Source organism: Phoxinus phoxinus (assembly GCF_949152265.1).
Source record: "Phoxinus phoxinus genome assembly, chromosome: 24".
Classification (NCBI taxonomy): Eukaryota; Metazoa; Chordata; class Actinopteri; order Cypriniformes; family Leuciscidae; genus Phoxinus; species Phoxinus phoxinus.
This window is the reverse complement of record NC_136899.1, coordinates 24,483,639-24,499,995: the sequence shown is the minus strand read 5'-3', so window position 1 is coordinate 24,499,995 and position 16,357 is coordinate 24,483,639. Positions and strand designations below refer to the sequence as shown.

General features: G+C 39.5%; 1 protein-coding gene across 2 annotated transcripts in view; it reads left to right on the top strand.

The window, feature by feature from the left end:
• The window catches only part of lyrm4b (LYR motif containing 4), a 68,657-nt gene that overhangs the window by 8,805 nt on the left and 43,495 nt on the right, over window positions 1-16,357 (top strand). The window contains exons 2-3 of one of the 2 annotated variants that reach the window (XM_079602445.1): window positions 2,968-3,088; window positions 4,443-6,671. In XM_079602445.1, coding sequence (XP_079458571.1) covers window positions 2,968-3,088; window positions 4,443-4,478 — 157 coding nt within the window. In that variant the 3' untranslated portion in view covers window positions 4,479-6,671. Of the gene's footprint in view, window positions 1-2,967; window positions 3,089-4,442; window positions 6,672-16,357 lie in introns of those variants that run through there. The other variant, XM_079602444.1, reaches the window with a different exon arrangement.

The window sequence follows — 16,357 nt, the reverse complement described above, 5'->3', positions numbered from 1 at the left end:
AATGCACTGTCAGCATGATCCTTGTCCCCCCCGCCACCGTGTGACGAGCTCATTGCATCCTTGTCAGTCACATCTCATTTCTTTAAAGGATTAGTTCCCCCAAAAATTAAAATTGTCATTAATTACTCTCTCTCTCATGTCGTTCCAAACCCGTACGACTTTCGTTCATCTTCGAAACACAAATGAAGATCTTTTTGATGAAATTTGAGAGAATTGACCTTTCGCAGGGAGCTTGATTGACAGGTGATCTGACCAATCATACTTCGCCATCTGCCATTTTGTCCGACAAAGCAGTCAGGAGAGTTAGTAGATTAACGTTGGAGGATTTGAGCTTGAGAAGCGGAGTGTACTGACGTCTTTCCGCGGTTAAAACAACATTCCTTCTGATGTTCATTCATGTTTATTTGATGCTATAAATGAACTAGAAGGAAGAGATGATCGGTTCACGAGCAGCTTTAACTGAGGCGCTACAGCGATCTGACAGACACATTAAAGAGCCACAAAACTGTGTTTATTGTTTATATTTCTTTTTTTTAAATGACCAAATTTGAATGGTGAGACTTTATTTAATGTTAAATATCAAAAGTAAGCTGGTCTGTGTCTGTCAGTGTGTTGTCAGTCTCCTCTCTGCCCCGCGATGTATTGTTCACTGCGTGAGAACATGGTGTGTGTGTGAGCGGCGTAGCTTGTCGGACATAGCGACAGTAACTAAGGGGGGCGAGTCTTTGCGAACGGTCAATTCTGTCCCTCCATTGACAGCTATCCAACTACCACTTTGACGCTTCCAAAAGTTCATAAAGAGATCGTAAAACTAATCCACATGAATTGTGCGTTTTAGTCCAAATTTTCTGAAGAGACACGATCGCTTTATAATGAACGGATTCAATTTAGGCTTTCATTCACATGTAAACATTGATCAGCGAACATAAACAGAAGCTCAAGTGAACCTGCTTGACGCGCGAGAACAAACCTCATTGGTTCTCATGCTTGAGCTTCTGTTTATGTGTGAGTTGATGGATGTTTATATGTGAATAAAAGGCTAAATTGAATCTGTTCATCATATAAAGTGATTGAGTATCTTCAGAAAATTTGGACTAAACCGCTCAATTCATGTGGATTTTTTTCACCATCTCTCTAGGAACTTTTGAAGCATTAAAGTGGCAGTTGTGTAGCTGTCAATGGAGGGACCGAAAGCTTTTAGATTTCATCAAAACATATTTAAATTTGTGCTCCAAAGACGAAAGTCTTGCGTGTTTAGAACAACATGAAAGTGAATAATTAATGACAATAATTTTAATTTTTTGGGTGAACAAACCCTTTAATGTAGTTCTTCCATCGGCGGGAACCCACCCGCATCATGATGGATAAAAGAGACTTGAATTCTGTGTAAATAATGAGATTATATTTGCTTTCAATGACTTAGTGTGCAGTGGTCTTGTGAATGTTATCTTTCAGTTTTGGAATAAAATCAATGTTTATGTCAATGTCCAGACAGCTAGAGGTGTTTAAAACTGCTTTCTTTCAAAATCGAGTATCAGATGTATTTCTGCTAAGCAAAGTTTCACGTTCGAAATCCAGTCATTTGCAAACAACTTTCCCACATACTAGATTTTGCAACAGTTTCAAGTTGGTCACAGAAATGTGTGGTCTTGATCAACAGAAAGCTGCTCGGTTGGAAAGTGACTTCTGCATGCCTGTGGTGACATTTCGACCAAATTATATTACGTTGCAATGTTTCATGTTTCATTGCTTTGAAAGGAAAGCATTGAAACATGAAACATGTTGTTGAACACAGCAGTATCACAGCAGTTCGGACACGAGGTGAGGGGTGCTAAAACGTCAATGCTGTATCATGTTTGAAATAACGTATAGCACCAACAAACGTGAGGCATCCATGCCATTTTAGCTTAATTTTACATTTTACTTTTATCGTGACTCGTTTTTCATGGGACTCGTACCCATGTTTTTTTGCCTTGAAATTGTGCAGAAATTTCGACTCCCTGGAAAGCACCCACAATGTCGACTTTGTGATGAATTTTGCATGAGCTAGCAATAGGGTTGTGACGATACGATACGTGATGGCTGACCGACATGGAGAGCCACCATCGTGATGCCATGCCCCCCACCCAGACACACACTAATCTTAGTCTCTAAACTTTGCAGGGATTGCTCTGTAAATTAAATTGAGAATATAACTAACGCATGCATGCTATTTTAAATACTGTAGTCTACAGCACGTGCTGTGTACTACTTTCACATATGCTAAGTTTGCAGTGCTCAACTGGTCCACGGCTGTACCACAAACACATTTGACTCACTATTTGTATTTCAAATCCAGAAGTTATCAGCAGCTTTTATATAAAAAAAGTGTTGTCAGCATTGCGATTCTCTTTGTACACATATAGGCCTACACTCTTTAATTGACATATTCACGTTTAAACATAATTTAAACAACGTAGTATTCAATGCATTACTTCTATATAGATTATATATTAAGTTGCTGAAGCAAGTGGTCAAATTTTTAACCATGTACTTGCATTAAAATCGCAAACATTTCAAATTAAATCTTAAAATTGACAAAAACAGCAGACTCATACCTTTTCTTTTGCATAATTTAAATCTTTATACAATAAATCTTGCATGTCACAAATAACTTGTTTTTCCATCTCCACGAATGAGACGAGTGTCGTTCATTATGTCCTTGTTGAAGTAAATTGTAGTTTTCCTTGCTTTACCCCGGTCTTAAAGTAAAAAGATGACTGTGAAAAATAGTAGTATTTAATTAAATGCATTTATGGTGAGATTACTACATTTTATTTAATTAAATGCATTTAAATTCATTGTCATGCCAATCTGTGTTCATTTTGACCACGAACCATGCGCTCACTGTTACTTTAAATTTAAATCCCCCCCATTTTAAATTTTAAGCAAATGTTAAAAGCCGAGTGATGTATTTTGTTTCTGTAGGACATACGCTCTGCGGAGGGTGCGAGATGCATTCAGGGAGAACCGGACCGTGGGAGATCCGAAAGCTGTGGAGGAGCTGATGAACAAGGCCCGGGACAGTCTGGCCGTCATTCAGAGACAGGTACTGGTCCAGCAATTACATTTGTAATCTGTGGATTCTGCAGAGCTTGTTGAGAAATAAGAGCAACATTGTGTACACTCTCTGTGTCTATTGTTGTTGTTCTGCCACCATACAGTATATACATTTACAATAAAATTGTTTTACATATAACATAAATATTTAAATATTAAGGTTGCTGAGAGTGAGATTACTTCTATTTAATATTATTTTGTATTACAAATGATATTGTTAGAACAATCTGAATAACAAGCTCTCATGAGTTCATATGATCAATGAATTTACTCGTTTTTTATTAGTGATCTAGAAATAGTGGTGAAATCTGAAATATTTTTATTTTGTTATTGTTTCTTTATTTTCTTCTAAATCCTGGCATTTAATTTCCATTCAATCATAAATTATGAAATATATACAAGTTTGTGGTCAACTTACACTGACTCTTACACTGTCACTCTTACACTGTAACAATATTTTTAGGAAACAAATACATATATGAATATATTTTCAAGTGTAATTTATTTATTTATTTATTTATTTATTAACATATCTTTATTGCGAGGATTAACCCCTTGAGATGAAACATCTCGTTTTCAAGGGGGTCCTCCAGTACAGCAAAGCAAAAAAGACCCAAAACAGCAGAGCAAATATCACAATCAAAGACAGCACGACAAAACACAGCAACACACACACACACACCAGCTCACAATGGTCAACCCCACCCCACCCAGCACGAACCCCACAAGTGACATGACAGAAAAACAACCACATGACTAGCATTGCACAAGGTCAAGGACTAAGAGGAACACAAACAAGAACATTGATGATGATAATAACAATAATAAATAAAAAAAAAAAAAAAAAAAAAAAAAAAATGAGGACATAAAAATGAAAAATAGTAAACACATGACCAATAAAGTCCAAAGTCAAACAAGCAAAACTAGAAACAAAGACAAATGTTCTGAAGATTCCTGTGATCAAAGCTGAATTTTCAGCATCATTACTCCAGTCTTCAGTGTCACATGGTTCTTCAGAAATTATTTATAATATGCTGATTTGCTGCTCAAGAAAAAAATCTGATTATTATTAATGTTGAAAACAGTTGTGCTGCTTCATATTTTTGTGGAAACTGAGTAATACTTTTTTTTCAAGATTCTTTGATAAATAGAAAATTAAAAAAATAACAAATTATTTGAAATACATTTTTTTTTGTAAAAATATAAATGTGTTTATTGTCACTTTTGATTAATTTAATGCATCCTTGCTGAATAAAAGAATAATAAATAAAAAAAAATCTTAATGTGCCCAAACCTATGAACGATATTGTGTTTTTACAGTTTTTTTTTTCTTTATTTTAAAGATAACAGCAGTCGAGATCACAAGACAGAAAAAGTGATGTACTTCCTCTGTGGGCTTCCGTACTGCCGTGACCTTGCATGAACTAACGTTGCAAGATTTCTCAGCTCAATGCTGAAAAATGAATCCATGGAAGTGTGGATGGACTCTAGTTTTAGAAAGTCTCTTGAACATGAACATGTTCCTAGTAATTCAATCTATCAAATTCAGCCACACTTTTCATTGTGTCCTTCTATCTCATAGTGAGTCTATGGATTATTATGCGGTTTAATTTAAAGTCGGTCCTCTTAAACAGCCTCCTTCATCAAACTTCATTTTCGCTCTGCTGGTGTTCCTAATGAAGGATCTGTGGAGTTCATCTTGTGTCTCTGTTCCCGCATAATTCCCTGTATCCTCCTGAGAGCTGGAGGAGGTCGTCTCCAGATGCATATATATATATATATGAACACCCGCTCGGCCTCCACCTGTCCGCACACACACACCACTAATGACCGATCATGCCTCGCTGTCACACACTTTGTTCCCATAATTCCACTTCAATTCGGGGCAAATTTCACTCCAATTCCCATTGAGGTAGGGTACAAGTTTTGTTGGACTTTGGCTATTTTAAAAGATTCTTTGTATTTTTCTGATTATTTTTGGCTTAATACCTCAAAAATATTCTAGTTGAAAATTGCTAGAACAACTTTTACCATGCATACATATGATTAAGAATGCATACAGTAAATGCTTGAAGTCTCCAATAGAGAGGCAGAGAAATATCATGTAGTCTTTCATATCATACAAGGTTTAAAACATTTAAATAGACATATCAAGTAGCTAGTAGAAAAAGTGGATGATTCAGTATCTTGGGCCCTGTTTACACCTGGTATTAAGATGCGTTTTGGTCGATCCGATCACAAGTAGACGAGGGAGACACATTCCCGTTACACCTGGTGTTTTAATCCGTCTCTTTTATCCACTTTCAACACTTCTGATTTCTTCGAGGGGAGGGTCTATGGACGGGTAAATATATGTTGCTGTTGTTGTTTTTTCAGATCTTTCGATCTAATGGACAAAATAAGCTCGCGCACTTTACAAATGAACGCGCCGTAGACGGAAAACTGAGCTCTCACACACTCAAGATCAGCCGAACGCTGAGAGTGTGTGTTAGAAATCAGGAATGCTGAGAGAACATTGTGCTTGGTTTGTTTTTCGACTTCAAACCAAACTTGGGTCTTTAGCCGACAAAGTTTAAATCCCGTCTGGCTAGCGCTCTTCCTGTAATGTTGACTCGTTAGACCAGTAGACGGAGAGTAGACGGTGTTTTGTGGCTGTTTGAACACATTCGACCACATGAGCGTTTACACTACGAAACCAATCCGGACAAATACGTTTTCGACAACCTCTGGAAGTGGACAAAAGTGGACAAGCTCAAAACGTTTTAGACCCGTTTACACCTGTATTTAGTGTCGTCTAATACCAGGTGTAAACAGGGCCTTAGTTGATATTACTCTTGCCAAGCTCTGATTTATGAGAGACGCACAGTGACGGCAACGCTGCTATTTGATTTGAGTTTACACTCATTCACTTCACATACTCGTTATTGCGTAGTGATTTTAGAGGTTTAATATCATGCTATCCACTAGTAAACTCAGACGCGGCCTTATCTATGTTTCACCCGTTTCAACAGACCAGCAAAATCCCATTCATTTTCTCTGTGGATATTGATTTTCAGCCATAATGTCTAAACCATCCAAGGTAGATTGACCACGAGCTACGAGGTTGTGAAACGAAAGTTTCCGCTCAAGCCACAAGGTATGAAATCAACCTTGTTATTTGCGATCTTCTGGAGAAATACTGATTGGTTGAACTCGCGCCGCGGTTACCTTGGCGACGTTTACCGCCCCCGTGAACGGCTTAAGCGATCTGAAGTATAATATCGCTAGTTTATGTCTACTCTATACATTTGCCTTTTTTGCCGTTAGGTTAAATTGTTACTTTGAGCAGGAAAGTTAAGGGGATGTTTGAGCTGTGTTTTTTTTAAGTCATCCCAGACAGCTGAAAATATACTGTGCTAATCTTTAAGCAGTGAAGTTGCCCTGCGTGAAAGGGGCGAGGCTTATTCCAACGTAAAACGCTGTATAATTGTTTATAGGTTTTATCAAATAAGGTTGGATTATTTCTATGTTGAGCTGCCTGTTCATGAAGCTGAAAGTGCACGTAATAAAATAATATACCATTGATGCAAATCAACAGGAATCCTTGCTTTTTCTGCTCTATTATGTTTCTGTTTTATGGGTAGGGCCCCATATTAATTATTGAAACGGGCCCTCAGATGCTTAAGGCCGCCGCTGAGTAAACCCGAGGAATGACTGTGTCTGCCGAATATTCGTTCTTCATTTTGAAGTCATTATCCGTGCCTTTCCGAATAAGGTTTTTGGCTTCGGGCACATACTCAAAAACATATATTTTTCTCTTGAAATAAGAAAACGTACAGATCTATGTTAAGAACTTCACAAAAAAAGGGATGAAGAAAGAATAGGAGGCACTGGGATAATTTGTTTCTTGTCTCACACCAAAGACGGTGAGCTGTTCTTTGAAAACGAATCAAAGTACAGCCTTGGAGATCAGTCCATCATGCTGTCTGCATTAAGAGCTTCTGTCGCCCTGACACTCTCAGCATGGGAATCAATGAAGTCGAACTTCCTGGGGAGTTAAAACAAGATCTTCAATGAAACTTATAGAGTCAGGCGCAGACGAGCTGGTTTTACTGGTTTCAAATGATAGTTGCTTTGACTAAGGCCCGATACATACTCTATGAGGGCTTTTAGCAATGCAGGCTTAATTTCAAGCTTTTCTGAATTTCCAAAATCTGAAGAAAATCTCACTGTGCAAGTTGTTTAAAGTTAAACTGTTGTTGATGTACAGTAATACTGCACTGGGTTTTTGACTGGCGTTTACAAGGTAACTCTGTCGCCCCCTTGATTACTGAGGTTTGTTACTGCTATACTGTCGCAAGAACACAAGTGCGGTCCAGAAGTTAGAGACCACATTGAAAAATCTATAAAAATAAGCAGTTTTAAGATTTTAAAAACTTAAATAAAAGAGTTTTAAAGATGTAAAATCAGTGTGCACTGTTTATGATTCTGCAGTATTTATTGTGCAGATCAAATAAGTGAATTTATGACTATAGACTTGCTGATATTACATTTTAATTACCACACTGGGTCATCTGACCAATCAGAGCAGAGTAGACCAATCACAACAGACTGGACCATCTGACCTATCAGAGCAGAGTAGACCAATCACAACAGACTGGGTCGTCTGACCAATCAGAGCAGAGAAGACCAATCACAATAGACTGGGTCATCTGACCAATCAGAGCAGAGAAGACCAATCACAACAGACTGGGTCATCTGACCAATCAGAGCAGAGTAGACCAATCACAACACACTGGGTCATCTGACCAATCAGAGCAGAGTAGACCAATCACAACACACTGGGTCATCTGACCAATCAGATGCAGAGTAGACCAAACACAACACACTGGGTCATCTGACCTATCAGAGCAGAGAAGACCAATCACAACAGACTGGGTCATCTGACCAATCAGAGCAGAGAAGACCAATCACAACACACTGGGTCATCTGACCAATCAGATGCAGAGTAGACCAATCACAACACACTGGGTCATCTGACCAATCAGAGCAGAGTAGACCAATCACAACAGACTGGGCCCTCTGACCAATCAGAGCAGAGTAGACCAATCACAACAGACTGGGTTATCTGACCAATCAGAGCAGAGAAGACCAATCACAACAGACTGGGTCATCTGACCAATCAGAGCAGAGAAGACCAATCACAACACACTGGGCCATCTGACCAATTAAAGCAGAGAAGACCAATCACAACAGACTGGGCCCTCTGACCAATCAGAGCAGAGTAGACCAATCACAACAGACTGGGTCATCTGACCAATCAGAGCAGAGAAGACCAATCACAACACACTGGGCCATCTGACCAATTAAAGCAGAGAAGACCAATCACAACAGACTGGGTCATCTGACCAATCAGAGCAGAGAAGACCAATCACAACAGACTGGACCATCTGACCAATCAGAGCAGAGTAGACCAATCACAGCAGACTGGGTCATCTGACCAATCAGAGCAGAGTAGACCAATCACAACAGACTGGGTCATCTGACCAATTAAAGCAGAGAAGACCAATCACAACAGACTGGGTCATCTGACCAATTAGAGCAGAGTAGACCAATCACAATACACTGGGTCATCTGACCAATTAGAGCAGAGTAAACCAATCACAACAGACTGGACCATCCGACCAATCAGAGCAGGCTCTCAGAAAGACAGAGTTTAGAGAGACTGAATCTTTTATTGAACCGTTTCAGACACTGAGAGAACAGAGCTGATGCAGAAATGTAGATTATGAGAAAATGAAAGTGTTATTGACCTTTGATGCATGCAAACCTATTGAACGAGACCATAATTAGGAACCTTTAAAATAAAATAACAGGGGTACTTTAAATCATAAAACCGCTAAATAAGGGCATTTCCACTAGTGGTCCCAGACTGCATGTACAACGAGACTGTCAGGCGTTCACAGATGCGTTTGCGTTCCTGTGTAGAGTGTGTTTCTGCTGTAAGTGGTGTGTCTGTGGTGTGTGTTGCATGTTTGTGGAGGTGTCTTCTGCATATCTCCCCCAGTGACACTATACCAGTGATCCAGCGTTGCTCTGTTGACTCAGACACATCACAGCATACGGGCTTCTCTGTTACACACACACATAATGTCCCGGTGTGTGTCGTGACACCAGCAGCATGCGTCCCACCCTCCACACACACCCACACCACAGACTGGCGCAGCTCTTCTGCAAGTGTGTGTTTGAGGAGAGTGGATCTCCTCCAATCAGTGAGTCACTCTTGCAGTCCTGCCCCGCTCAGATGCTCTTTTGTGACTGTTTTCTGTGCTTGTTCTTTTTTTAGATGGCATACTTGCATTTTTCCTATAAGATCAGAGGAACAAAACATGTTTCCATTAGATTTTTATGCTAATATATATTTATTAGAGGAAATTGGAAGACATTTTATAGTAAAGGCATGCTGTGCTGTATGAATGCCCCCTATCTGTAGACAGCAGGGATTCACTTTGTTTTCCCACTAGTTCAGATTTCTATTTGCCCTGCCAATGTTTTCACTGGCCCCAGCACAGACAATATTAAAGAGTTTAAATGCTATAATATTTACTATTATAGTTTTAAAGTGTACTTTATTTGACTATTTTAGCATGTTTATTTTATTTTATTTATACTACCATCAAATGTTTGGGGTCTTTCAGATTGTTTTCCTTTGGAAGAAATGAATACAAGGATGCATTAAATGGATCAAAAGTGACAAAGACATGTAAAATGTTATTGTTAAAGATTTCTGTTCTTTTGAACTTTGTATTCATCAAAGAATCCTGGAGTAATGATGCTGAAAAATTCGGCTTTGATCATAAATTACATTTTAGAATATATTAAAACAGAAAACAGTTATTTTAAATTGTAATAATATTTCATAATATCGCTGTTTCAACTTTATTTTTTCATCAAATAAATGCAACCTTGGTGACCAGTATTTATTTCAAATTGTGCAATAATTTATTAATTATGAATTTAACGCTTTCTTGGAGCTTGTTAAAAACTTACGGTACAATTCTGCTATACAGGGCAAAGTGTTACTGATCATTTTAAGTAGCTAATTTAACCACATGTTTAAGTTGTATTGCATTATGCATAATGCATATACACAATAAAAATTTTTAATTTTTAAAGCCATTCGTGCGAGCAGGAACATTTGTTTGAAAATGGTCCTCTGCCTTACTAGTATTTCTACAAATAGATTTTAAAGTTCAGAGTTTTAATGCATTTGACATCACTCTATAGCTATGTTTCCATCCACACGTTTTTATCCGAATTAAGTGATATCGAATGAAAAATGCCTTATGGAAACAGTAAAATTTGATTGAATTTCATAAATATAGACTCAAATGAAATGCGTTCGGTCTCATCGGATTTTATCTTGATCGATATACGGCTTATGCGATAAACGCTGATGGAAACGTTATTTGCCGAATAAATAATGAATCCATTTTGTCTAGCAAAACTTTGTTCGCAAATGTTGGCTTGAATGTTCTGCGATTCAGTGCGACAATGAATGGAAACACCTTCAAATGTCTCAAATCAATTCGATATACCAATTTGATCGCAAAACAGCGTGTGACGTCATTACGCACTGGTTTTTATTCGCTTTAAAGCCGTTGGATGGAAACACACTTTCACCAGCTTTATTCGCATGAGTTTTTTTACTGAACTTCAGATAATTTGATTGACAAGTGGATGGAAACTTAGCTTATGTCTTTAAAAAAAAAAAATTCCACCTGTTCATTTGCTAAATCTAATTGATTGTTTTCAGTTTGTGAGCAACACTGTCTTCAACAGACAAAGACAACCAGTTACCAGTAGAACTAAATTCATTCTTCATTGTATTCCTGGGACAAAGATTGAAGACAGTTGTTCCATCTCAGATTAGCGTTGGTGTTTTCCAGAGCTAAGCGGGGGATTCTCTTGTGGCGGTGTATTGTTGGCTGTAACTCAGGCTGTTGAATGTAAAGCAGAGTTGGGCCTCGCTGTGTGTGTGAGACACATGACTAGATTAATTCAGGGCTTTTCCCGCCTTAACCTCCATCCCCCCCTCAGGTGACTGTAGAATAACGGCTATATATTTACCAGCACCAAAATGAGTCTGACTTTATAGTGGTGTGTAAATTTCACCATGGAGAGGACAGAACTTCCCATAAACAGCATGCGTGCGCGCGTGTGTGTGTGTGTGTGTGCGTGTGCGTGTGCGTGTGCGTGTGTGTGTGTGTGGTCTCTCTTTTGTCTTCTGCTCTACCTTAGGTTTAGTATTTTAAAATGGAACATAACATGGAAAACGGGACCGAGATTGTGGACATTTATGCATTTGGCAGACGCTTTTATCCAAATTGGATTTTTTTATTACTTGCATTTCAGGGTACACATTTACATTCTTATCAGTTCTTGCTTTCCCTGGGAATCGAACCCATGATCTTGGCGTTGCAAGCGCCAACACTACTGTTTGAGTGAAATTCACATGCAGAAACGTTAGCCAATCAGAGCCCACTCTGTGCCGCTCACATACTCTGTAGCCAATCAGAGCCCACTCTGTGCCGCTCACATACTCTGTAGCCAATCAGAGCCCACTCTGTGCCGCTCACATACTCTGTAGCCAATCAGAGCCCACTCTGTGCCGCTCACATACTCTGTACCCAATCAGAGCTGAGGTTATTTACATAGAAAAACTGTAAAGTTCTAAACAGCCATTTAATGAGTATGTTCTACTATATAGTATGAGTGTGTGCAGTATAAATGTAATCTGGACATACATTCGCCATGTTGTCATTATCATGTGACCTACCAGCGTCAGTTGCGTCGCTTTACATACTCTCCAGTGGCCTTATGGGATAGTAATGTGCCGTAGTGTCCATCGTACGCACACTTCAGAAGTAGTAGGTCATCCTGGTGCTTTTTGCCTACCGGTTTAGGATTACTATGATTTTAGACACTCTTTTCACTTTGTTTTTCGCTTATAGGCATTGGGGAATTATTGGCGTATTGCAGTTGTGGTGCTCATGCTCAAGTTTAAATCTGGCTTGCAACATCTGATTGAAACACCACCCCCTCACTATTCTGTCCTCTCTCCAGCACATATTGTCATTATTATTTAGTATACATAAGTGTATACTAGGTCCCTTTTAAAATTATATAAAAATAACATAATTGAAATATGATAATACAGTCCATATTAGTATGCAAGACACGCTTGTCTATACAGTGTAAAATAATCAACACAATAGTGTCATGATTTCATTTTCTATCAGTGCACCACAGCTGTGAGAAATCTTTCCTAAAGAGACACAAAAAATGTGACTGCTAAATTCTCTTGAGAGCCAGTGTCAACACAGTCAAGCTGTTGCTTTCTGCTCATTAATGCTTTTGACATGACATAATTTATGTTGGTCTCCATTTTGAACATGATGATGAGCAGACCTGAATGATTTAGAGATTAGTTCCAGACTGGATTGAGAAGCGAATGGAAAGTAAAACCAGATGAGTGAACTAAGATACATGAATTAATGGCCAAGCATTTTGTTGTTTCAATCAGAATGTGGTTTAATTCAAAAGTGTTGTGGTCCAGCTCAAAGTATCCCTCAGTTTTGATGTGTACTCTTAACCCCAATTTATACTTTTGCGTCGAACTCACACCGTAGCTACGTCGTAGGCTGTGTGTAGCCCTTCGGCGTACCCTGACGTGCACCTCTCCAAAAATGTAACAACGCATTACTTTTACGCGGAACGCAAGCACTGTGATTGGTCTGCTAGAACCCGTGTCTCGGGTTTCACATGCAACAACAACGGACAACAACGCAGAAGTATAAATGAAAACCGAGGTGTATCAAGCTCATGTACCATGTTTTGGAATGACATAATAAAAATCCTTAATCCTACAGCGTAGAGGCTCCGGTGTAGGTCCGACGCAGGAGTATAAATCAGCCTTTAGTGTGAACACCCAGCGCGAACTCTCAGGCTTTCAAAATATATCACATTTAATTGGTGTGTAACCCCTCCGGTTCTACTAGCCCTTCTCCGAGCAGGTTTTGAACTTATGTTTACGACAGGGGTGCGCTAAAAGGACGCTAGCATCAGTCACCAGTGCGCCTCTTGAGGCCAGGGCAGTGAGGTTTACCCGCACAGCTCTTACTAGCTGGCCCTTGTTTCTCACCCCTCTAAACCTCATTCCCATACGGGTCACGGCACCAACGTAACCCTTCCGGTTACTCATCACTCCGAGGGGGATTTAGAACCAATGTTTCCGGCGTGGAAGGCGCGCACACTAACAAAGAACTCTAGAGACCGCGGCCTCTAGTGCACCTCTTGCTGCCAGGTTAGTGAGGTTTACATGCACAGCTCTTAGCAGCTGGCCTTCGTTACACTCACCCACCTAAGCCTCATTCCCATCCGGGTCACGGCACCAACGTAACCCTTCCGGTTGCTCACCAACTCCGAGCGAAATTCAAATCGGCGTGGGAGGCACGTGTGCTAACAAGGATGCTAAAGAACACAGTCGCTAGTGTGCTTCTTGAGGCCAGGGGAGTGAGGTTTACCCACACAGCTCTTACTAGCTGGCCTCAAATACGCTCACCCCCCCAAACCTCACTCTCATCCGGGTCACGGCACCAACGCAACCCTTCCGGTTACTCACCCGCTCCGAGGGGGTTTAGAACCAACATTTTCGGCGTGGGAGGCGGGTCTCTAACATCAGTCGCCAGTGCGCCTCTTGAGGCCAGGGGAGTGCGGTTTACCCGCACAGCTCTTACTAGCTAGCCTCCATTACAGGTGCGCGAACACAGGCGCTCGACACACGCACATTAGGAAATTTCATCTTTGGCCAGTTCTTGTGCTGTTTCCCTCCAGCGATATGGCTAAGTGCGATTATCAAATTATGAAGGCTGCAATTTAATTGAAAATAACTTGCATTTGGAATGTAACATGCGTCAACATCTTCCCATATTTGTAATGAGAAATGCTTATCAACAGAAGAGAAGCTGTAAGGGCTCCATACAGTTTTAATAGCCATAAATAGTAGTATTGTGATTTTACAGTTGTAATGTAAAATAAATTATTATTATGATTTTACTTAAATACTTAGCCCTATTGATATTTAGGCTATCACAAAATGTTGGCCAATTTTTGCAACACTACAAACAGCCACAGGAACCTGGAATTGCTTCTTTTTATATATTTTTAATCAGAAGACCACAATTTGCACTTCTTTTGTATATATTGTGATTGTTAATATTTCAGTTTATTTCAATTTTGTTTATTTTTCCATCAGGTCAGTTCTTACTGACTTAAAGTTCTGACAGAAGTATTCTGTGTGTATGACTTGTTTTCTGTGGGAATAACTTCCATGTTTTCACCCCTAGAGGGCGATACGTCCATGTTAAGGCGTTCCGCAACAATTGCAATGCCATTTTTTCTTTCTGTGATGACTTTGAGTTGCAACAAACATGTTTTCCTCTCTACGGGATTCTGTGTTTTTGCTCTGTCACACGTCTGAACCTCCCTCCCAATGCACACATTCACATTCACATTTACAATACAAACACACACCTTCAAAGCCACTTCATCTTTGATCCAGATCACATTTGTATCTCAGATGTGAACAGTCCATTTAGTGAGCTATCACACTTGTGTTTGTGTGTGTGTGTGAGTGCCAAAGCAAGCCTGTCACAGCACATCGGATGCCTCGGTGAGGATATTGACTGTGTCTACGGCCATGACTTCCATCCACTTGTGTTTGAAATACAGTATTGATGTGATTTACCTCTTCAGTGCTCTCGTCCAGATTATCCCCTGCTGAACAATCAATTTCCACTAACTACTACTGAAGGTACTCGGTGTCAAAACCTCTCTGCTCTTCTCTTGCTACAAAGATGAAATCTGACTGCTAATGTGACTTACGGTCCACAAGATCTTTATACTAGCTGAACAGCCAGCGATAAATGTGTGGCCAGAGGACCAATGTATTTTGTTGTGTCGAAAATAGGATTGGGTGATGCAGTATAGCTGACAAATCTTTTTTTTTTAACCTTTTGACTGAATTCTATATTTATAGAGACAATATATGAATATAAATGTGTAGATGAAGATGGATCGATAGATAGTTCAATGGATGGATGGATGGACGGATGGATGGATAGATGGATAGTTCGATGCATGGATGGATGGATGGATGGATGGATGGATGGATGGATGGATGGATGGATAGTTCGATGGATGGATGGATGGATGGATGGATGGATGGATGAATGGATGGATAGTTCGATGGATGGATGGATGGATGGATGGATGGATGGATGGATGGATGGATGGATGGATGGATGGATGGATGGATGGATGGATGAATGGATGGATAGTTCGATAGATGGATGGATGGATGGATGGATAGTTCGATAGATGGATGGATGGATGGATGGATGGATGGATGGATGGATGGATGGATGGATGGATGGATGGATAGATAGATAGATAGATAGATAGATAGATAGATAGATGGGCCTTTCAATCAATTAGAATTTTTTTTTTATAAATAGCTGTATATGATAATGAAATGCCTTTTAATTAATCAAATTAATCTAGTATTTTAATTGCATCTGATAAAATCCCTAATATCAATATGAAATTAATAAATCTTTACAGACAAGTAGACATTTAAAAAAAAAAATTGCACGATTTTATGCACAAGTTTATTATGGTATTTGAAAGACATTCTCCACATTTCCTCTGTTTTACCACAACATAAACTTTACGTCCTCATGGCATCTTTTCAAATCACATATTGTCTCCTGCCTCAAGATAAAGGAGAGATATTATTTACCCGTTATGTTGGGTTGACGCCATATCCCAAAAATAGCTTCTTAATCCAACAAACGCTGTTCATCGCAGATCACAACAGTAATATTTACATCTGTAATATGTCTACATGGCTCGCAGTTATGCAGTTGATGGATATGAAGCTGTACGATGGAGTAATGCTGAAGTTTATGCTGTCACATGGATGGAGACTGGAGTATTCCTGCTTCACGTGGATATGAGTAAACGATGACTGCATTTTAATTGTAAGGTTCCTTTATATTCCCTCTATTCCTGTTTCTGGCTGGTGAACAACACAAAGCATGAATGCCATTTCTCATCGTCCGCCTAGTCAATCAGTGGCGGCTAAACTCCCCCGCAATCGATCCTGTTATTCTGATTTCTCTTTGGTTTTCAACAGGCGCCTCAGATTGAGTTTGCT